The sequence below is a fragment of the Acomys minous genome (genome assembly GCF_964271855.1).
Source record: "Acomys minous genome assembly, chromosome: 4".
Lineage (NCBI taxonomy): Eukaryota > Metazoa > Chordata > Mammalia > Rodentia > Muridae > Acomys > Acomys minous.
Window position 1 is genome coordinate 27,417,484 of NC_140486.1, and position 16,596 is coordinate 27,434,079.

Here is a 16,596-nt window from a genome sequence, read left to right on the forward strand (position 1 = left end):
ACCAAGTAGTTTCTGTCTCCCAATATACTTTTATTATTTTCTTAATGGCTACTCTGAGGATGGCATTTATCTTTGATTAAGCCAAGTCTAATGTTGTTTTTCTCTTTCTTCCTTCCCAGACAGTGTCAGAAAATCAAAGTGCATTATTTTACTGCTCATTCTTGCTGTTGAATATTTTATTTCTGCATTTTTTTGTCTGGAAATACCCTGCTTCACCATAATTCTTAGGAGTTATTTCTTTTCACCTGTTTAAAGACTCATTCTAAGTGTTGTTTCAGGTACAAAGTTGGCAGTCAGTCGATTGTTTCTCATTTGAAGATAACTTCTTACGAATTTTAAAAATTCCATCAGATTCTTTATAACACAGCACATTTTAGTTGTTTTCATGGGCTCTCTCGGGCTCTAGGGTATGAACTGGTGCCTTTCCTCGGCAGTCCTGTTTTTTCTAGCCTTGCTTCTGTTCCACCCCTCTCTTGCTGGTGTCCAGTTACCTGTGCTTTGTGTCCATCGTATCTTGTCACAGTTTCCCTGAGTCCTTTATTGGCTGGTCTTTGTCTTACTCTGCTTCATTTGAAGTTTTTTGTTTTTTGTTTTGTTTTTGTTTTTGTTTTTTTTCTGGTAGTGAATCTTTCAGTCACTTTGTCACCTGTGTCCAGTGTGCTGCTAAGCCTATAAACTGAATTTTCATCCCTAAAATGTAGTTCCAGTATTGTGATTTGGTTCTCTGAGAAAATCTAGTATGCTCTTTCTCTTTCTTGTTCTCTGGCAAATTCTTCTCTTACAATTTGAATTAAAAAAAATGTAGTGAGTATTGTCAGTGTGTCTCATGGAGCACAGGCTGGGCTGGAGTGCATGCAGGCGAAACCGATCTTAAATATCTGACTCTTGCCGTTGCTTCCCAAATGATGGGTTGCAGGCATACAGCCATGCCTGACGCTGCAGCTCTTTATTTTCTGTCGTTTTCACACTTTTGTTCTTGCTGTGCTGTCTCTTTTGCTTTTCTGGTCGGTTTGGTTTTATGCTGGACATTTAGCTTATAACGTTTGACACTCTTGCCTCCAAGAAGATGTATTTGTTTGGGTCCCTTACTTGGACATGCTTGGAATACAGCTTGACCCAAGTTTGATGTTAGGAACTGTGTTGATTCACAGAAGCTGTGGTTTCTGGGAGGCCTGGTGTACTGCTAGCTCTCTCCTAGCACCGGGATGCCCAGCCGGCCCCTGGCCATCTAGGCAGTCTTGGCTCCTGCTCCCTTACCCTCCCTAGTCTGCCAGAAGCACTCACTTCTCAGTCTCCATTTTCCATGAGGGAAAATACGGCCTCTAACTGCCAAGCTCACCTCCTTTGATTTCTGTTCTCTTCCAGATGGTTGGTCTCCTGGTAACTCCTCATTATTTTGTTGTTTCTGATGCCTCTGAGCTGAGTTTTTTCCACTGCCTTTCTAGCTGTGTTTGCCTTGCCATCATCAGAATTGGAACCCCTGATGGGTTTAGGTTGCACGTCTCTTAATTCTCCACATCTGAAAGGCCTTTGGCCAGAAACAGTAAGAACGTGCCTTGTCCCGGGAAGAGGGCAGTGGGACTGCCGTGAGCCAGCTCGCACCTGGCTGCGCCGCACAGGCCTGTATGCTGCGCTGCGTGGATCCCGGAAGTAGCTTTAAGTAGCGTGGTTGAATACGGGGATGAGAACCAATGTGGGGATTCTGCTAGCTTCTAAATTATCCCGACTGCACACTCTGGAACCGGGGAAATAACCACAGGATAAGTCTGGGGAGCCACTGGACCTACTGTGAGTTGGACATCAGCCAAAACTCCGTTAATCACCTGACCCCCTTAAGGCCCAACTTTAACTGGAAGGGCAAAGCGCTCCTTTGCCTGAACCTGTATCCAATAGACCCCAGGAAGTCTGATTGTTACCTTGCCTCCAGTGTACAGTTAACCTATTTTATTTTATTTTTTGAGGCAGGGTTTCTCTGTGTAGCCTTGGCTGTCCTGGACTCGCTTTGTAGACCAGGCTGGCCTCGAACTCACATCGATCTGCCTGCCTCTGCCTCCCGAGTGCTGGGCTTAAAGGCGTGCGCCACCACGCCCAGCCAGTTAGCCTCTTAAAAGGCCATAGGTCCCCTGGGGAAGGACTGGAGAAAGGCTAACAGTCAAACGTCTAGGCGTTCTAGCAAAGGCCTCCGTACTTCTGTGCTTCGGGGTCCCAGCCTGGCTAGCTTCCCTGGTTTCCACAGCAAGAAAGGAATACATCCAGTACAGGGTTTTGTCAAGCGTTTGTTAATGTGTGTAGATAAAACTCAATATTTGCCTTCGCTAAACAAATACAAACACTATATAAACTTGCCACAGTATTTTTTTTAAACAAATATAATTTGTTACATAAGTACAAGTTTTATGACTATTTGAGAAGTCTGAAGGGAAACTACTTCTCCATGCTTCTTGGAGGTAACAGAGTCACAGTGGGTGATTATTTCAGAGACAGCATTTAAATATACATTTTATTTTGTGGGCTTTACCTGTGCGTATGTCTGTGTATCACATTTGTGCCTGGTTTGCCTGGAGGCCAGAAGTGGGCATTAGCTCCCTCAGAACTGGAGTGACAGGTGGTCAAGAGCTGTTCTGTGGGTGTTAGAAACTGAACCTGAGTTTTCTTCAAGAGCAGTGAGTATTTTTTTTTTAAGAGTTATTTATTGGGGTTGGGGATTTAACTCAGTGGTAGCCTTGGGTTCAGTCCTCAGCTCTGGAAAAAAAAGAGTTATTTATTATGTATACAGTATTCTGCTTGCAGTCCATTAGAGGACACCAGATCACATTATAGATGGTTATTAGCCACCATGTGGGTGCTGGGAATTGAACTCAGGACCTCTGAAGAACAGCCAGTGCCCTTAACCTCTGATCCATCTCTCTAGCCCTGCAGGGAGTGTTCTTCATGTCTAAGCCATCTTTCCAGTCCCAAGGCCATTTTTTTAAAAAAGGCTTCTGTTTTGTCTATTTTAACTGAAGGAAAAAAGTGGTTTTATAACCAATATATGAGAGATTTTAGTTTCTGAAAATTAGGTCATTTAAGTATGCTATGTGATTGGTTGAACACATTGATTCTGTCTTTTGCCAAAGAACTTGGTTGCTTGAGAAAATAGTTCCAGAAGTAAATTTTGGTGTCTTCTAATGAGCTAGTGTGGCTCTTCTGGAAAGCAGATCAACTGTGCTCTCTGGATAGGATAGATTTTTCACATTGGAAAAAGCACAATGTTTTCCTCTTCTGGATAAACTAATTTTTTAAATTGAAAATATGTTTTTTTTTGGTACAATAAATTCTGAGCACTGTTTCCCCTCTGTCATCTCTGCCCAGATCCTCCCGACCCCTACCACCCCTCTGGCTCTTAGTACAAAACAAACAGGAGAAAGTACATTTAAAAAGCTGTATACTGATTCTTATTAATGAATGAACACAAAACTGAGTAGTTATTTTGAGATTGCTGACTTTCAGCAAATTGGCTAAATCAATTAAGCTCTCCTACCCCCCCCCCCCCCCCCAGTGAGGAGCCACAGTTCCAAGGCCTGGGGAGGGGTTAAAGCCATTTCTGCCTTCTTTCCCCATGTCTTCTTTCATTCCCTCTCGCTCCTTCTCTCTGTCTGTGCGTGTCCGTCTGTGTGAGTGTGTCTGTGTGTATATTAGTGTGGTAGTGCATATATAATGTGTGTGTGATGTATGTGCATGTGTGTGTATGAGGCCAGAGGAGGATGCTGGGTCTTCTGCTCCATCACTCTGCACCTTATGCCCCTCGGATGGCAGCCAGCAAGTCCCAGCAGGTCCTCTGTGCCCGGGATTGTAGGTGTGTGTTGCCATGCTTGGCTTTTTATGTGAGCGATGGGATCCACAGGCTTTGCACAGCAAGCACTCTCAGCCGCGGAGCCATGTCTCCTGCTCCCTGTGACTGGGGCCTGGGGCAGGTGTTCCCAGATTCTTTGTCTCTTATTCAGAGAACTGAATTAAAGTCTTAACACAGGTTTGCAAAAGTAGCAAGGAAACCTTGTTCAAAGCAAAACCAGAGGGCAGATCAAATACGGTGTCAACTCTGACAGTGGTCATGTGAGTGAGATGTCCCAGGCTCTTGGTTACTGTTTGGGCTTCCCATTATGGCGGTCAAGAAGGGTTTGTTCCTAAGATGTACAATACTTTATATTCTCTATCTGGGAGTTCTTTATTTTGCTTGTCAGTTTAAGTTTTATTTTTGAGATTGTAATTTAATTATAATATTTCTCCCTTTCTTTTCTTTCCTCCAAATCTTCCTATATACCCCTCCTGGATCTTTTTACTAATTGTTATTGCATATATACAATCTAACCTAGGCCTAGAATGTTTTCATCCTTGGAGACTCACTGCTTAATAAGCTCACCCTTTCTTGTTCTTACTGAGCTCTGGGCTGGCTGGTTCAATTTAGCTGTTCTGGCTCAAACTCTTCTCCCAGTTGACTTATTCATCTGCCTCTGAATTGCTGCTCTGCTTGGCCTCCAACTCACTCCAGCAATCTGCTCTAATCTCCTGGCTCCTTCTCATTCTCTGGCTCCTTCGGTCTTCACCTGAGCGCTCTCTCTGCAACCACCTGTCTCTCATTTCTGCCCCTGTAAAACTGCCTCCTCTCTCTCGCTGCATTGCCCCTTAAGTAGCTTCCTTCCCTTTTTTTTTTCTCTCTTCTCAGGAGTGCTGGGAACCGAACTCTTATATTTTTGCTTGTAAGCCTAGCCTTTAACAACTGAGCCATCTCTCCAGCCAGGGGGACACTGAAGCGGAATTTTAATTTAGAACATGGCTGCTCTAGCAAAGAGATTATACTCAGTGACCTTCTGGGTCTGTGTGATCTGCTGGAGTCCATATGTTATCTGTATGTGTGTACCTTTCAGGGCTGTCCATTTGGCACTGGACAACCGGCTGGTGTGCTCTTCCCTTCCCAGCTTTCCTCAGGTGCCTGTAGTCCTTTGTGGAGGGTTGAGGCCTGTGGGCTATCACCCTTCCAGTTTGGCATGCTTGTTGGTGTCATCCTGTTCAGCTCACATTTGGGCAGTCACATTGGTGGGACTTTATGGATGTAGCTGCTGATATTACTAGGAGGCACAGTCTCACAGTAAACTCCCCGATCCTCTGGCTCTTACAGGCTTTCTGCCCCCTTTGTCCACACATTCCTTGAGCCTTAGGTGTGGGAGTGTTTTGTAGATGTCTCCATTTCTTTGCTCTGCATGTCCCTTCCCACAATGCATTTAACTTTTAATTACTTATATGATGGCATACGGTGGTAAGTGGAGGATTCTTCCTAAAAATTCCCCTAGAGGACACAGTTTATACTACTGAACATGCGCCCCAACCAGTTCAGGCTGGATCAGCCCTTCTGCTTTCTTACCTAGATGTATTGGGAAGATGTTTGAATGCACATTGTCCAAACTTGATGGTTGCTAAGGGAAAGAGAAATGTATTCCATTGTCTGGTGTGTGCGGAGCTTGACGCACGTAGGAGTCCTGGGTTGGAAACAGGTTGCCAGGTGCATTGTTGGAGAAGGGTGTGTGCGTGTAGTAAGTGTGGGCGAGGCTCTCAGGCCGCCACGCCCATCATTAGAAGAATGGTGTGTGCAGAGTCCCCATCAGCACTAGTCCCGTGCTTGCTCGTTCCTGGGCTTCTGAAATAGAGTTTCATGTATCCTAGGCTGACTTTGAACTTCTAATCCTCCAGTCTCTGTCTCTGGAGTGCTGACATTGTAGGTGTGCACCACTATGCCTGGTTGGTAAAGCCATTTCTTGAGTGCACATCTCTCAAATGCATGTTGGAATTTATTGTTCATTCAGTAGTTAAATCAAGTCTGCTAGTTCAACATGTGACAACAGTTGAGACTGACTGCAGTTTACTGCCTGTAGTCATGGAAACTTCATATTTTTATTAATGGTAGGATTAAATTTATGACGTAAATGGTTTGGGACAAACTCCAACATGAACCACTAATCAGAAATTACAAGCTGTTTGTCTGTGAAGTAAGTGATAAGGAAATTGATTTATTACTATTAATTAGCTGTGCCAAGACACACATTTTTATGTAGTGATAAGGAACGGATGCACCCAGGTGTTAAGATGAGGTCAGACAGAAGCCAGCCACAGAGGCTGAGGGTCTTGCTTTTTCTTCAGTTTTTTTTTTTTTCTAGCACATAGTTAAAGATGCTGAACATGATTTGTTTAGGTCTGGTCCAGGGTGTAAAAGTTTCCTTTCGTTGTATTTGTAGCCTGTTACCTGGGGAGAGACAGCCTGCTGAAGGACCCATGCTCAAGGCCAGAGGAGAGGGAAATGTAGGTAGAGCTGGTCCTGTCCATGGGATGCCTGACAGTCCTCCACCAGTGGCGCAGGAAGTGGGAAGGCTCAGGGAGAACATGGCAGAGCTTTTACTTTTTAATTTTATGTAACATTGGTATTCTTCCTGCCTGTATGTGTGAGCGTGTCAGATCCCCTGGTACTGGAGTTAGAGATGGTTGTGAGCTGCCATGTGGGTGGTAGGAATTGAACTTGGGTCCTTTGGAAGAGCAATCAGTGCTCTTAATAGCTGAGTCGCTGCTCCAGCTTCCCAGAGTTTTTATTAGGAGGGGGAAAACCTTTAATTTTTAGACCACATAAATTTCACATTTTGTTTTCGTATTACTTTTAATTTACATTGTGTTTATTAAGGGAATGGGGACCTGTAGTGTTTTAGGGTCCCAAGACTATTCAACCCTGCAGAGTGGACAGGAACTCACGCCTTCCATCCTTTTCTCTGTCTTCCACTGAAGCGTTTTCTCTGATCTGTTTCCACAGTTTGGTGTTCTTTGTTCTTGTTTTGAGGTAGCATTTCATGTAACCCAGGCTGCTTTTAACTCATTTGTTACGCAGGTTGACCTGGAGCTTCTGGCCCTCCTGTCTGCACCTCCTTAGTGTTCAATTACAGGCGTTCTCTTCTGTGCCGAGTTCAGGCAGTGCTGGAATCAAATACAGCTTTGTTCAAGAGCTTTGTCCCCAGCCCACACTCTGTATTCTAAACACAGTCCCATTTGTGCTGGGGAAATGGTTCGAGGATCTGAGTTCAGATCCCTAGCACCCGGATAATAAAAAAGTTGGGTGTGGCATGTGTGCCTGTAATCCCAGAGCCAGGAGGCGGAGGCAGGAGGACCTGGGAGCTTGCTGGCCAGACAGTCTAGCCAAAGCTGTGAGCTCCACTTTCAGCGAGAGACCTTGCTTCAAAAAAACAAGGCAGAGACTGATAGAGGAAGACATATGACATGGACCTCTTACCTCTACATGCGTACATGGTAGCTTGTGCACACTGCCCTCACATACACATGTACATGTGTTCATGTGCTTGCGTGGACACGAGACCCATAATTCCGTTTACACCAGAGTAGCACTGGTGTGGTGTTGGATACGGGTTATAAAGAAATGCTTATTTACATATCTTGCTTAGTTTTGTAGGAGCATGGTATGGGTAGAGTGTGTGTCTGAGTGTACAGTACCAGACATGGGTATTTTTCCCATGGTATGAGCTTTAATGCTTATTTCAGATGGAGTGCAAGGGGAGGTGCTGAAGACGGCCTGCTTCACACCCTCTGTGGAACAGGACTGGCTCCAGAGTCTTAAGATTTCTTACTGCGGAGGAGCCCTGAAGCCTGCTTTACTGTAAATGACAGGCTTTGCTTATGAAAGATCAGTCAGGTTGTATTCCTGGCATTTGGAGTTCCAGAGACGTGTTTGATGTTAACGGGCTTACTGGAAGACTTTCCTGGGGCTCCTCCGGCCTAAGGCAGGCTAGCTGTTGATGCAATCAGGAGACCACAGAGTGCTTTCTTCCGCCCCCATGTGTGTCCCCTGTGACTCAGGGTGCTGTGACTCCTTCTGTACGGCTGAGTCAAGTAGCTGCTGCCTCTCCCTTCTCTGCAGGCCTGACAGTCCTGGTGTTGGCCCCTTGCCAGAGGCTGCCCCATCATCAAGCGTCAAGGATCTCTGGCTACAGAGCACCCAGGCACTGCTTCTCAAATCTTAGTGCTAGAGAAGATCTGCGATCCTGGAGACTGTTGAGTCCAGGGCCTCCCAAACCTGGCTGTTTATTCAGATCACCTGGGTGACAGGAAAAACGGTGTCTCCTAACCACTCTTGAATTTTTTAGTAAGTCAAGATAAAGGGCCGGAAAGCAGTCGTTGTATCCCAAGGTGGTTCTTACTTTCCATAGTGTATAAAATTTGGTGACTCCTGATCTGGTCCTATATATCTTAATTTTATTTAAAAATTATACATTAGTTATCCTTTTTCACATACCATAAAGAATGCACCCTCCAATTCTATTTTCCCTTCTATTCAGTCAAGATAGATTACAGCACTTGCTCATGTTTAGAAAATTCAAATGACCTAATAGCTCAAAACCAAAACACAAAAGCGTCTTGTATTGCTGGTGAACTCTATCAGGTGGCCACTTTTAACATTTTCTTTGGATAGATTATTCTCACAAATATGACCCATGGCTGTGCCCTTACTTTCCTAACTACTCAATTAACAAAACCTAAACTGAAGGAACCATCCTATACTACTATCTTGTATCTTATTTGTCCTTTTCTTCTACCTGAAGCATGTTAGAGGGGGCTGAGGATGTAGCTCTGTTGGTCAAATGTTTGCCTAGCAACCGTGAACCCCTGGGTTTGTTCTTTAGCACCGCCTGACCTATGAGCATAGAGTACACCCATGAGCCCAGGAGGCAAGAGGATCAGAAATTCATGGTCATCTTTGGCTATATAGTAGGTTCATGGCCAGCCTAGGTCACAGGAGACCTTAAAAAATTATATATATAAATATGTATTGGCAGCAGGTGGGGGCAGATGGAGCTGGACAGATGGCTCAGTGATTAAAAGCTCTTGTTGCTCTTGCAGAGAACCTGAGCTTGATTTCCTCAGCATTTACATGGTGGCCCATACCTGCCTGTAACTCCAGGTCAAACACGCTGGGAACCACTCCAGGAATTAGTTCAACTTTAAAGGCCATTAGCCCTTGGGGAGTGGGTGGGGCTTCCAGGATAGGTGTACATAATTGGTTGAAACCAGGCACTTTAAGGATGCTTGTTTTGCATTTGGCAGCACACCCCTATCATATGAATAGGCACACAGTACCTGATTATCCTACAGTTATAGGGAGGAAGAGCTAGCAGGGAGCTGTGTCAAAGGCCACGTGTATGTTTCTGTCTCTGTCTCTGTCTGTCTCTGTCTCTGTCTTTCTGATGATGCTGTTCTAACTGGGGTGAGATGGAATCTCAAAGTAGATGTAATTTGTATCTCCCTGTTGCCTATAGGTATTTACCACTTAAAAGAATATTTATTGGCCACTTGTATTTCTCCTTTAAGAATTCTGTTCAGTTCCATAGGCCATTTTTGACAAATTATGTGTTTTCTTGTTGTTTACTTTTTCTTTGAGTTCCTTGTGTATTCTAGATATTAATCCTTTGTCAAATTTACAACTGGCAAGGATTTTCTCCCATTTTGTAGGCTGTCTCTTTACTCAATTTCCATTATTATATTGAACTATTGGCCCTCTTTCCTTGTATTAACATTTTTGACAGATATAGTGATTTTGGAAATCTCTTATTCATTTAACTTACGACATTCTTTTTGGAAATAGTATATTATACAGCTGTTTCTGATGGGGGTTGTTATGATATTGTTAGTACTGAACAAAAATTGATGTAAAATAGGAAGAGAAGATGGCATTATCTAGTCATATCCAAGAGTTTAAGAAATTTCACAGGCGCTTGGGAGATGGCTCAGCAGTTAATAGCACATAGTGATCTTCCAGGAGACCACAGTTTGAGGCCCTAAACCAACATCCAGAGCGATTCTAAACCTCTGGGATCGAGGGCCCATGCACTCATGTGCAACCCCCCCCCCCCCAAATGCACAGTGCTTACCAGGTACATGCACAGTAACTTGTTAGGACAGAAATACTTAGTAAATTGTTTGAACCTAACTGCTTACTTTGTTCATGGGACAGCATATTTCTTTGGCCTGCAGTGCTGTGAAAAGAACTACCAAGACACCAAGAACATTGTGAACCAAGTCTGAAAACAACTAATATATATCCTTATCAATCTGAATATATATATGTATGGATATATATTTTGGGGGGTAGGGTCTTGCTAATGTAGCCTAGGCTGGCCTCAAACTCCTGATCTCTTTACTTTATCTTCTCAAGCACTGGTATTATAGGCACATTGAACATTTTATTTTAAGCTACAAAGGAAAGATACAAAATGGACATTGGTTTAAGCAGACTCTAGAAATTATTGGCTCATATGTTTGGCATATCTTAGGGCTGTAAATGGCATCAAATGTGGCTGGGGTTCTGGTGTTCACTATCTAACGATATCAGGTGGTAACTACTCTAAGACAGGTGCTCTACCTGTGAACAAAACAGCCCCACCCTTTCCAGATATACAGGCTTTTTTTTTTTTTTTTGGACAGGGTTTCTCTGTGTAGCCTTGGCTGGCCTGGTCTCGCTTTGTAAACCAGGCTAGCCTTGAACTCACAAAGATCCACCTGCCTCTGCCTCCCCAGTGCTGGGAGCACCACCATGCCCTGCTGATATTTAGCCTTTCAATGCAGCCACTCTGGCTCCTTCCCAAGAGCTTGTGCGTAAAAGTACTGGAGACGAGTTTGGTGGGCCAGTCTGGGTCACTGGCATATCCCCAAATGTGGCTATGGAGATTTGCCATGCCACCCCTAAATCAAATCTCTATCCCTGTGCTTGGCGGATGTCCCAGCGAACGCGTGTGGAGTAAGGCTGTCTTTGGAAAAAGTTGAACTGTCCTCTCAGGAGAGCTGGGGAGTTGCTTCATTTTGTAGAGTGCTTGTCACAACCAAAAGGACTCGAGTTCAATCCCCACTGTCTGTGGAAAAAGCTGGGTGTGTTGGATCCTGTTTGTAATCTCAGAGGCAAGGAGCCAGAGGCAGCCGGATCCTGGAGCTTGCTAGCCTGCCAATCTGAGTCTACAAGGTCCTGGTGAGAGACCCCGACTCAGAAACCAAGTTGTGTACTGGTACTTGGAGCTGAGAGGGGCTGGTCAGGATGATTACAGATGTGCAATTAGCCACCTTTACCACAGTGCTGGGTGTGCCACCTTCCTTGTTTATGTTTCTTAAGGAGCTGGAATGAAAGTGCTGCTCTTTCTGCCCCAGGGTTCCAGAGCACAGTGCACTCTGTTCTGTGAGATGGAGATTGTGGGGGGCCCATCACAGTATACACATCCAGGCGTCACCTGGCCTTTTCCAAACACCTTGTCTTCTTAACCCTGTGGAATAAGATGTCTTGAATAGGGTCCAGTATAGTGGCTCCCCCCATTTCTTGTCCAATAAAAAAACCCCATATTAAAAAAAATACCCCAAATAAAAATGGATAACACCTGAGGAATGACATTCAAGCTTGTCCTGGATCTTCTGTACACAGAACATAGATGTTCATGTGCATTTTACACATATGCTGCCCCTCAAAGGAATAGGCAAAGACCCAAAACAGTGAACTGTCATAGTATAGATGAGGGAAACCGACTGATAGCTTAAACAGTAAGTGTGAAAGCTTTATTTCCTAGGCTAAATTAATGACATCTACATGGCTTTGATTTCCACTGTAAAATGGGAGTAACTGAAGATAAAGGGTAAGAAACAAAAAATGAACAGTTATTGGAATTCCTCTTCGTTATGTTGGTGTTGGTGGGGACAGAATGAGTTAATAGACGAAGTGCCTTGCAAAGGGACAGGAGAGGTGGCTCTGTGGTTAAGAGCACTGCTGCTCGCAGAGGACATAACACAGCACACACCTCTGGTGGCCCATAACCACTTACAACTCCAGCTGCAAGGGACCTGGCAACCTCAGAGTGGTCGCTGCAGACACACTCACATATGTGAGCGCAGGCGTGTAGTTAAAAACAAATATTTAAAAACAGTGTTTTGTACATGTTTGGTAATAGGATGCCCCAACAAATGATGTCATTATCACCACTAATGGTCCCAGGAAGTCTGACTCCTAAAGGTCTCCTTCCCAGGAGGGAGACAGGGAGGAGGTACACGAAACTGACTTTTCCTTTTCTGCTGTTCCAGGGCCAACATGGATGCTATCAGCCAATCCCCTGTGGATGATGTCCTGCTTCCCAAGCACATCCTGGACATCTGGGCCATTGTCCTCATCATCCTGGCTACCATTGTCATCATGACCTCCTTGTTTCTCTGCCCGGCCACTGCAGTCATCATCTATCGAATGCGGACTCATCCGGTTCTCAACGGGGCTGTCTGAGACCCTTGGAAGTGGGATGGCTTACGATAAGGGGTCTCACTGCAGCCTGTTCTCAGAAAGACAGCGGGGAGACTCAGAAGCTGGACTTGTGCTTTAGTTTTGCTCCTGCAGCTGGCCAACAATGTAGATACGATCTCGGGACCAGGACCGTTAACTTTCAGCTAGGGTCGTGGTCCCTGCCCTCCTACCTCACAGGGTTGTAGGAACCACGTGACTTAGTGGAGCCGAAAGCCGCTTGTGAGCAGTGAAGCCACGCGGCTGCTGCGCGACGAGAAGCCTTGAAGAACCAAAGATCCCTGAAGCCGCTGATGGTAAAGGAAGTGAGGGAGACTGGGAACAAGCAGCTCTGGCCAGCGCCCCTCAGCAACCTGTGCAAAGTGTGTACCCCATCCTCAGCAAATCAGACTTTTTTTTTTTTTTTTTTAAAGTGGAACTCCTTCCATTTTTCTCAGCTGGGGGAGAAGCTGTTAGTATGGCAGGGGAAAGATATGAGAACAAGTTTCAAAAACGTCTCTGCCAATCCCTGCTCCTGTGTAACCTGAAGGAGAGCGTTGCCAGGATTTAAAGGCGCCGGAGGAGCTGGTGAGGTGGCCTGCTTTCTGCAGAGTCTCACGTCTCTGCTAGCTGTGACTTTTGATCAGGCAATGTTGGAAATGCAGGGTAGCGGAGGTGTTTTTTTTTTTTTTTTGCCTCTCAGTGCCCCACAGCAGAACATTTCCCCCTGTCTGAGCTTTGTTGCCATGACCTTCATATTTTTGTTACTAACCTTTTGTGGCACTGGAGATGGAACTTTGGGCTGCGTTCATGCTGGGAAAGCATTTCACCACCGAGCCCAGCCCCAGCCCTTCCTCCTCCTGCAGCCATCTAAAGTACATATTATTTTAAGAGATTTCCCAGGACTTTTGAACCTGACCTAAAACAACGGTGGTTATTTTAGATGGATGCAATGATTTATATTTATATAGAGATATTTCTAGACTATTAAAGCTCACCCTTTGGTACCCAAGTCAGGGCATCTTGGGATTTATTGTTATGTTAGAAGATAGCATAGATGTTAGGATTGTATTGTGTCAGATGATGCCCACTGTGATCTTACTTCATTGATGTATGCATCCGCGTCCAATAAAGTGCTACACTGAGCATGTCTGAAGTTTTTCTTTGAAGAACACCCACTGAACTTTGAACTTTGATAAAAGCTTTCAACTCAACTGTGGTTCCTCCCCTCCCCCCCCCATTTCTGTTATCATTCAGGGCTTTGTTCGTGCAGGTGGTTGGTTGCTTTATCACAGAGCTCCGGGCCCTTTCCTCAGGTTGCAGTTGGCCGTCTTCTTCGGTTCTGTGGGAAGGGTTTTATGGTTGTGGCTATGGTTTGGGAGATATGAACTATGACGAAGGCGCTGTTGTAGTGGAGAGGGTCACCCTCCTCAGTATGGAGTAAGGTGCTGAGTCTAGAACCGGGAGGATGCCAAGTAGGGGTGTAAGGAGCAGAGAAGGAAAAGACGGAAGCAAGGCGATTTAAAGCAGTGTGAGGGGAGGGCACACTATCAGGAAGCTGTCTTAGTTTGGGGTTCATTGCTGTAAAGAGACGCCATGACCATGGCAACTCTTACAAAGGCAAACATTTTTTTTTAAAAAAAATAAAGGTTATAAAACTTTAATAAAAACAAGTTTGTAGGTTTAGCCAAATGCAGGGAGTGGGTTTTGCATAAAGACTCAAGTACCATGAGTCAGAAATCACTGGGAACTTATTTGGAAGTTGTCCACCACAAAAGCTAGAAAGTCAGAGTGTTAAGAAGTAAACCCCACATAGAGGAAACAAAGAAAATCCTGTTAAGGCACATCATAAATAATTAAAGACCGCTAATAAAGAGAAAAATATTAAAGATGTTTAGAGGAGAAATGATTCATTACATAAGAGAACAACCACTGCATAGTTTCATGCAGGTCAGAAGCAGAGCATTTTTAAAGTAGTCAAACATCAGTCTAAAGTTCTTTGGCAAAAAGTCTGTCTGTCTGTCTATCCATCCATCTATGTATTCCCCCCCCCCCCCATTGCTATTGTTATTCTCTGAGATAGGATCTCTTCCTGAAACTCACTATGTAGACCAGGCTGTTCTGGAACTCGGAGATCTATCTGCAAAGGCAAATATTTAACTGGGCCTGGCTGAAAGCTTCAGAGGTCCAGTCTGTTATCATGGTGGGAAGCATGGCATCATGTAGGCAGACATGGTTCTGGAGAAGGAGTTGAGAGTTCTACATCTTGATCGAAAGGCATAGGAAAGAACGTGTCTGAAGGAGGACACTCTGATTCCACACTGGGCAGAGCTAGAGCATAGGAGATCTCAAAGCCCGCCTACACAATGATGCACTTCCTCCAACAAGCCCACACCCCCTCCAACAAGGCCACACCCCCTCCAAGGCCACACCTCCTACTAGCTTCACTCCCTATGGCTAAGCATTGAAATGCGTGAATCTATGGGGCCAAACCTATTCAAACCACCACAGAGGCCAAAACAGAGAGCAAATAAGCTTCCCAGCAATAGCACTGTAGGAAAGAGCAGAGGTTAAAAGAGGGGCTTTGGGGAGACTGGCAGAGGGAATGTGTCATGGTCCATTTGGGCTAGCTGTAGGGAATGGCTGCACCACTGTCACCAAAGTACCTGATCCAAGGGGAAGGAGGAAAGGTTTCTTTTGGCTCAGAGTTTTAATTCATCATATGGAAGAATTGGTTCCAAACTTTCTCAAGGGACCATGAGGGACAGCTGGTCTCACAGCTTCGAAGAGGAAGAGGAGAACACAGCTGGAACCACACGCAGGGGAACCACACGCAGGGTACAGAGCAGTTCTGTCACAGTAAGACACTGTGCTCTTTTCCTGACTCAGAGCCACTGATCTGTTCTCTGCCAGTATAGTTTTGCCTTTTATGGAATTCTAAGTAAATGACATCATAAATCATGTGAGCCTGTCTCTGAGGCTTGTTTCTTTGAAAGCGTATGGTTTGAGATGCACTCTTATTCTGTGTGCTACACAGGTCTGTTTTATTACAGGCTTGTGCCACATCCTGCTTATGTGTTAATGGATAAGCATTTGAATTGTTTTCAAATTCTTCTTCCAAATGAAGCATCCATAGCCATTACATGTGCGGGAGTTTTAAGATTTTTGTATGTGTGTGTTGTATGTGTCTGTGGTGCAAGCATGCGAGCATGCTTGTTCTTGTGTGAACATTCAGGGGGCAGAGAAGGACTTGGTGTAATTGTCCTCTGTCATTCTCTACCTTATTGCTCTGGGACAGCATCTCTCACTGATCTGCTTTCTGTTTTACACAGGCTGGCTGGCCATCGAGCTCCCAGGGCTCTGCCTGTTTCTTTCCCTCAACTCCTGATACGGGGTTACAGGTACACACTTGAGATTTGAGCTCAGGTCCTTTTGCTTGTCCAGGATGCTCTTAGCCACCGAGCTGCCTTTCCAGTCCTTTGTATAACATTTTATATAAACAGTGTTTCATTTTAAAATATAGATGCAAAATAAGTTTAATGTTAGATACATTGGTATAGAATTCAAATTTAAGATTATTCTTCACACATATATTTCTACTCTACTATGTGGTATTGAACCCATACAACTCAATTATAATACAAGGTTTACTTCCAATACTTTGAAAGTGCTATTGCAGGCTGTTTAGGATAAGTAAGTTATACAAGTTAATTGTTAGTTGATCAAATAATGGGCATATCAATTACTAGTCTATTTTTATTACAAGAATATACATCTTAGGCGTAACAGATAGTTATGATTCTATAGAAAGATAAGGTAAGATAGATAAAGTCTTCAAAAACCTCAGAGACATACAGAATATGGCATTTAAAGATGTTTTTATTACTTCAAGGATACATTTACAATGAGGCAGGTTAAGTCCTGACAACACCCAGCCGACCTCAAAGAAGTTGATGAGCATCAAAGAACCTCCTTATGGAGATGGTTTCAAATGTGGCAAACAAGCCATGGGGCAAAATATCCTTGTTTCTACCACAGACTGAATTCTGCCTAAAAATGGGCAAGTTTGGATGCAGGCAGAGTTGACAACCAAACTCTGCAAGACAGGGTAAGCAAGTCTCCAATAGTTCCTGCCTCACAAATATGTCTGTCAGATATATTGGTCCAGAAGGCTGAAGATGATGCTTCAATGTTATAGAGCATTTTGGGTAACTGTTCAGACAGCAAACTGTTTCTGTCATCTCATTCGGGAAGCTGCTAACCTGCGCCCT

At 44.4% G+C, this 16,596-nt stretch overlaps 1 protein-coding gene across 7 annotated transcripts in view; it reads left to right on the top strand.

Moving 5' to 3' along the window:
- SMIM3 (small integral membrane protein 3) overlaps positions 1–13,473 on the top strand; it is a 28,967-nt gene extending 15,494 nt beyond the window's left edge. For all 7 annotated transcript variants that reach the window (XM_084779261.1, XM_084779263.1, XM_084779262.1 and 4 more), the window contains exon 2: positions 12,139–13,473. In XM_084779261.1, coding sequence (XP_084635387.1) covers positions 12,146–12,331 — 186 coding nt within the window. In that variant the 5' untranslated portion in view covers positions 12,139–12,145 and the 3' untranslated portion in view covers positions 12,332–13,473. The remainder of the gene's footprint in view (positions 1–12,138) is intronic.
- The last annotated feature ends 3,123 nt before the right edge of the window (positions 13,474–16,596 follow it).